The sequence below is a fragment of the Salvelinus alpinus genome, chromosome 8 (genome assembly GCF_045679555.1).
Source record: "Salvelinus alpinus chromosome 8, SLU_Salpinus.1, whole genome shotgun sequence".
In the NCBI taxonomy this organism is placed as follows: domain Eukaryota; kingdom Metazoa; phylum Chordata; class Actinopteri; order Salmoniformes; family Salmonidae; genus Salvelinus; species Salvelinus alpinus.
Window position 1 is genome coordinate 86,018,647 of NC_092093.1, and position 7,040 is coordinate 86,025,686.

At 41.1% G+C, this 7,040-nt stretch overlaps 1 protein-coding gene across 3 annotated transcripts in view; it reads right to left on the reverse strand.

Annotated features, from left to right (window-relative positions):
- Window positions 1–5,655, reverse strand: part of LOC139583814 (POU domain, class 6, transcription factor 2-like) — a 128,794-nt gene extending 123,139 nt beyond the window's left edge. The window contains exons 1-2 of one of the 3 annotated variants that reach the window (XM_071415331.1): window positions 5,199–5,655; window positions 4,198–4,385 (exon numbers count right to left, since the gene is read on the reverse strand). In XM_071415331.1, coding sequence (XP_071271432.1) covers window positions 4,198–4,369 — 172 coding nt within the window. In that variant the 5' untranslated portion in view covers window positions 4,370–4,385; window positions 5,199–5,655. Of the gene's footprint in view, window positions 1–4,197; window positions 4,512–5,198 lie in introns of those variants that run through there. The other 2 variants (XM_071415332.1, XM_071415333.1) reach the window with 2 other exon arrangements.
- Between the last annotated feature and the right edge of the window lie 1,385 nt (window positions 5,656–7,040).

The following is a 7,040-nucleotide window of genomic DNA, read 5'->3' on the forward strand; positions in this document are numbered from 1 at the left end:
GGCATTGGAAAACCTCCCTGGTCTTTGTGTTTGAAATTCACTGCTCGACTGAGGGACCTTACAGATAATTGTATGGGTGGCGTACAGAGATGAGGTAGTCATTAGGAAATCATGTTAAACAGTATTACAGCACACAGAGTGAGTCCATGCAACTTATTATGCAAATGTTTACTCCTGAACTTACACTGAACAAAATATAAACACAACATGTAAAGTTTTGGTCCCATGTTTCATGAGCTGAAATAAAAGATCCCAGAAATGTTTCATATGCACAAAAAAAGCTTATTTCTCTCCAATTTTGTGCACAAATTTGTTTACATCCCTGTTAGTGAGCATTTCTCCTTTGCCAAGATAATCCATCCACCTGACAGGTGTGGCATATCAAGAAGCTGATTAAACAGCATGATCCTTACACAGGTGCACCTTGTGCTGGGGATAATAAAAGGTCTCTCTAAAACGTGCAGTTTTGTCACACAACACAATGCCACAGATGTTTCAAGTTTGAGGGAGCGTGCAATTGGCATGCTGACTGCAGGAATGTCCAGCAGATCTGTTGCCAGAGAATTGAATGTTAATTTCTCTACCATAAGCCACCTCAAACGTCGTTTTAGAGAATTTGGCAGTAAATCCAACCGGCTTCACAACCACTGACCACGTGTTTAGTGTTGTGTGGGCGAGCGGTTTGCTGATGTCAAATTTGTGAACAGAGTGCTCCAAGGTGATGGTGGGGAACACAATTGCATGTTATCGATGGCAATTTGAATGCACAGAGATACGTGATGAGATCCTGAGGCCCATTGCCGTGCCATTCATCTGCCGCCATCACGTCATGTGTCAGCATGATAATGCATAGCCCATGTCGCAAGGATCTGTATGCAATTCCTGGAAGCTGAAAATGTCCTAGTTCTTCCATGGCCTACATACTCACCAGACATGTCACCAATTGAGCATGTTTGGGACGCTCTGGATCGATGTGTACAACAGCGTGTTCCAGTTCCCGCCAATATCCAGCAGCTTTGCACAACCATTGAAGAGATGTGGGAAAACATTCCACAGGCCACAATGGACAGCTTGATCAACTCTATGCAAAGGAGATGTGTCGCGCTGCATGAGGCAAATAGTGGTCACACAAGATACTGACTGGTTTTCTGATCCACACTCATGTGAAATCCATAGATTAAGGCCCAATGAATTTATTTAAATTGACTGATTTCCTTATTTGAATTATACAACTTGTATTCACAATGGGTGTGAATACAACTATACCATATGTTGGGCCCTATAAAATCTGCGATGTGGAGAACGTGGACATAATCGCGGAATCCAGCCATTACTACAGAATTCAACAATATAAAACAATTTATTGAATCGGGAATTAACTAAATGTTTTGAAAATGTATTAATTAGCCTAGGTTTATTATAAGACATGAACAGAATGCATCAGTGATTCGTATTTCCTGCAACTTTCTGAAGAGGCAATGAGAATTCTTTGTGTAGCGATGATGCTAATGAAAAGTCTTCTGGTAGATGGAAAGGCTTTCCCAAAAATGATAACTACAAAGTAGACTATGCTTACCTGGCAGAATTATATAATGATTATTTGCATCAATCCAGTGGGTATTTTTTTTGTAAATCTACTATCACGTGTGCGCTACAAAAACACTGCTAAGCAACATCCTGTTGCTAGCCTCTTGCTAGGTGCGCACTGGAATTAAAGGGTAACCTCACCCCCAAAAAATGTCAAGACCTCAAAAGTTGGATCCTGATGTGGTTTAAGCATTGTTGTGGATTTAGAACATCTGTGGGGGGTTTTGAGAGAAAAAAACTGGAAAACGGTGGAAAGCGGAAACCTGGCAAAACTAAACTGAGGAAACAGAATTTGGGAAAAAACGGAATCAGGAAAAAAATGAAACCGATTTTATAGAGCCCTACATATGATGACTGCAGTCACTCACAGTCCTGCACTCTTCACGTCAGAGTCACTGTGTACTGTTTTGGTATTGTTTCTTTTGGTACTGCTTTTTCATGGGATGTTTAAGTTACAGAACAAATATGTTTTTAATTTGATTATATTACTATCATTATTATGTTTATAATGTATTATGTTAAAATGAAAATATATTTTACTACCAATTTAATCAAGTATTAGTAGTACTGTAGTAGTTTGTATCAATAATATCTAGAAGACACAATTCACTTACTTTTCGAAAAGCCTCTCCGGACAAGCATACCTTTACTGTAATTTGAAGGGGGTTCATGGAATTGTGCGAAATAATCTTTTACAATGATGTCCATGGGCATCTTCAGAAATAGACGTATTACATCCTCAATGCTGAGTACTGACTCATAACCTTACGAGCACGTTTAGATGTGTACGAAGTGTAAAATTACTGTACCCTGAAATAGCCTTTGATGAAATTCTCTGTGTAAAATGTCTTAAATAGACCACATCATATCCCATCCAGTATCTACTCACACCAAGGGCACACGCCGTAACTGCATTACATATTGTTTTCTCAGCGATAGGTATACATCCAAAGCACTATCATCAAGATAAAACAAAAAGTACACTTCAGACCATCCATGACATACAGTAATTGTTCTATTAATGCATTCCATTACACAAAAATCAAATTGAAATGCCTGAAACCAAATTTTGCCTATATGGTGCCATTTGAAAAGCATAAATTCATATCTTAGATGCATATTACATATCACAATGTTCCAATCGCTACATTGTTTTTAATTAACCTTATTTTGATGGTACATTTTTTTTTTTTTTTACTTTGGTGTAAATAAGGATTAATGAGTGACAGCATTGACTATAAATGTAACGCTTCTACTTACACCCTAAAGGATCAGTCCAAAATCCAAACAAATTGAAATGAGGTAGTGTTTAACCTTTACATTGAGACTGAATCTCCATGTTACAGCAGTCTATATTAGACATGGTGCAATACAAAACAATTGTTTTAATCTCATTCGACCTAGCGATTCATCCTTATGACCTAGGATTAAATGAGACTGTCTGTATAAGTAAACTAGGTTAATCAAAAGCATATTGATTAACTTGATCACAACTGTAATTGAACCTGGACATGGAATTAATTGAGAGAAATAAAAATACAAAATATACATTTCTAATTAGTATCTCTTATGTTGGTCTACTTGTGGTAAGGATATGTAATTCCCTATCAGAGCAATAGGCCATTTTTCATTTATATTTCTAAATTGCTAATGTCATGAGAATTTTAAATGTATAATTTTTATAAATATCAATTCATCTTCATACTGGTATTTGCAATTAACCTACAAAAAAAATGTGTTTGTTGCTTAAAAAAAAATATAAATTGTGATGACCCACCATTGCAGATAAAATCAAGGTTAAGGATGTGTCACAAGCCAAAGCCAACACCAAAGCCAGAGATCCTCACCACTGTTCAATATATAGGTATTTTTAAGTTGAGAACGCACGCACATTCCACATACAATATAGCCAAAAATTCTCTCTTATTTAGCATATTTTGTCACAACATTCACACATTTCACTTTCACACCTGCTACAAAACACAAAAGGCCACATTCCAAGATGTTTCTGAACGGAAGGGTCACTTTCCTACCAATCTAATCGACGTGAACTATACAAACACTCATTTCTAAATGTGTAGGCCTAAAGGCACATTATGAAACGTGATTACATGAACAACTCGTGTGACATTTTGACTATTCAACTGATTGCGACTCTCACGACAATCTATTTGAAAATGACCACAACTAAACTCCTCAAGATGTAGCCTATAAGGAAATCAATGAATAAATTAACAGAAGACTCATAACAAGACACCACACGCTTTATAGGACATGACTTCATTGATTTTTCCAGTGAAATAAGTCATGACATAATGAACGTGTAAAACACCATGTCACCTGAAAGCTCACCTAAAGAACTTATCTTCAACATCTGCATACTCTAACTCAGGCAACCAACCTTATTGCATCCACCTCCTCCACCCCTGAATCCTTGCACTTCAACTTAGTTTGGTCTATCGCACTCTTCTAGAACCTGCTCCAGTAGCACCTGGTCTCAGACACCCTTTCCAAAACACACAGAGACAGAGCATTTCCCTGGTCAATCATACCATGACCAGTCTTAGAAAGGAGAGGAGAGACCGAGAGCTGTCCTGTCAATGGACTCACCATAGAGCTTGTTGGGAGTGTCCTCTCTGCCCGTGGCCTCGGAGGACAGGAGCAGGGGCTCGTCATTGAGCTTGCTGTCTGGGGTGGCCGCTTTGTCCTCTGCCCGGAGTTCTGCCGCGCTCATCTCGCTGCGCAGGGAGAGCAGCGGCTTGCTCAACTGCCCTGTAATCATCGGATCCTGGAGGGAGCTGGAGAGCCCAGGTGGGGAATACAACAGAACGTGGTTAGATTTGCCTCGCCGCCTCTCACACACTACTCTACACCGGCTTGTTCTCTCTCTACTCCCCTTCACTCCCCTTCTCTCTACCCCTGTGTCTCCCCTCTATCACTCACTAACCACTCTCTCCCTCCCTCCCCCTACCTCCCTCTCCAGCGGTCTCTCTTCTATCTGAGACTGGTGCTGCTCCCGCTGATATTGGTGGCTGAAACCTGCCTGGTGAAGAGCGGTTACGGATTGTTTGGCTTTGCCATTATACCCGGCAGCCTTCAAGGTTCTTCACACCTCTAAAGGCTCATTAATACCCACAGAACATACACGTGACAACTTCAGCATTACACACATCCTGTACACGCATACTGTACCTACAAATTAAATTGCTAAAGAAATATTTGACATACTCTATCTACTGTTACAAATCTACGTAGACAGTTAATTCATTTCTCAAAAGGAAAGCCTGCATGATATTTTAATTAAGAGCAAGAAGTCAACGTTGGCATCATTATTCAGAGGCAACACCAGGAAACGATTAAGTCCTCTTCCAATCAAGAGCAGAAATAGATTGAGGCATATCATTGGTCCTCCCAAAAATGTAATTCTAATGTCTCACAAAAACAAAAACCACCGTAAACTAGAGGGAATTAGAATGACTGTCAGTTAATTACTAACAAAGTAATGTATAATGTAATGTCATGAAGTAATGTTTCTAATTACTGATGTGCAACAACGTAAAAGTGCACCAAATGAAAAATATCATAAATAAACCAACAAAAAGCATACATACCTAAATGAAGCTCCAGTGAATGAATGGCCCAAAATTTTTGTAAAAATTGTCTTCTGAATGTCCAAAAAACCTGACAGAAACCAATTAAAACATGCTCGCGGCCACAGAGCAGAGACCAGCTAGTGCACGATGCTTGCTACAAAACCAGAAACATTTTCCTTGATCTTGGTGCATCTGAATAACCACTGCGGGTTCAAGCCTAAGGTTGCCTCCCAAGACAAGCAGATGTCACCTCCACTCTCTCTCCTCCCTCTCTGCCTCTCCTGTGTCTCCTCTCCCCTGTGTCTCCTCAGACTGTTACACCTCCCTCCTGCTCCGAGACACACAATGAACAGCAGGAGCACAGAGGGGTAAAACTCTCTGTCCCTCTCACTCTGCCTTAATTATAGTTGAGAACATTCAGTCTAAATGGGTTGGAGATGGGGACAGGTGACCAGCATGTATGGCGTGAGGGAAAGAGGGAGAGGGGGGTCAACCTTGCCCATGCGACAGTCCCCCACTACCTTCACTCCTGCCATGGTGGTCGATGTGTTCCTGTCCAGAGGGTCCTTTTTAATGCGCTCATCAGGGGAATCGAGGGGCTTTGATATGACACATGATAATCTATGAAAATGTTAATCAATAGAAATAGTTTAAGATGTCATCGAAAGGCGAGTCGGCTGGTCAATACTCATATCCCTGGTAACAATGTCTCTTGTCATCAGGGCTTCATTTGTGGAGCACTTAAATATGGGACTCGGCGCATCAATGCACCTCTCTGCCCGGTGAGGTAAACACATTTTCCCCTCTGTCTGAGCCTGGCCTTACTCACTCTTTGCATCCATTTGCCCCCCCCCCCCCCCCCCCCACCTCCCACCTCTTCTCCTTTGAGTCACTTGATAGGTCCACTGGAGGGCAAAATTAATACCTAATTGAATCTTGCAGTCATCAAAATAATCAATAGTTTTTTATTATTTATTCTTCACAGTCTGTCAGCTGTTTGAAAGCTCAGAGGAACAGCAGCAGGAAGCACGAGCAGTGCTCAAATTTCTCTCGTCGTTTCAAAATGTAGTTGTTTGCAAGACATGTAGTAAAACAGAGAACAATGAAGGCAATGCCTTTGGTTAGAATGTGGGAAAAATAAAGGGAAAGGGGAATCTTTTCCCGACCAGCTATGATTTTTTTTTTAAATTGAACAAGAAGCAACTGACACTTGAAATAGGGCAGGGTCCTCTCTGTCCATCCTTCCATCTCTTCCCTTTTTCCTATTTTCTCCTTATTTCATCATATCTAATGTTGACATTCCTCTTCCTGACAGACTCAACACAAGTGGTGGGAATGAGATCACAGTTCTAATCTTCAGTTCCATTGGTGGATAGGTAAGCATCTGTCTCCTCCGCCTTCATCCAAGGCTGTTAATTACATTATTAAAAAGGAGCTCTCGGTGCAGCTCCTCAGCCAAAGTGTGAATGTTTATTTCAACAGAGTGGGTGTGTGTGTTGTGAGGGCTCGGGGGTGGAGTGGGGTGAGTAGAGGGGGGAGTGGGGTTGCTTTACTCCCCCCGGCCGCAGTGCAGGAACAGGGAAAAGCACTCGGCTCTCACCCCTCCCTCCCACTCCTCTCTTCATACCCCCAGTTTCCATGGAGGAGGTGGTCAGCACAAAGCCCTCAGCGCTCATCAGATATCCATGCTAATAGCTAATGGCCTTAATGCCGTTGTCCCATGAGTCCCCCTGGGCAAGGGGCTTCTGCCTTGGACGAACATGCTCCAATCAACTGACATTCAAGGCACTGAAAGAGAATGATAATTAAGTCATGTTAATAATAATAATAATGGTAATAACAATAATAAAAACAGTGGTA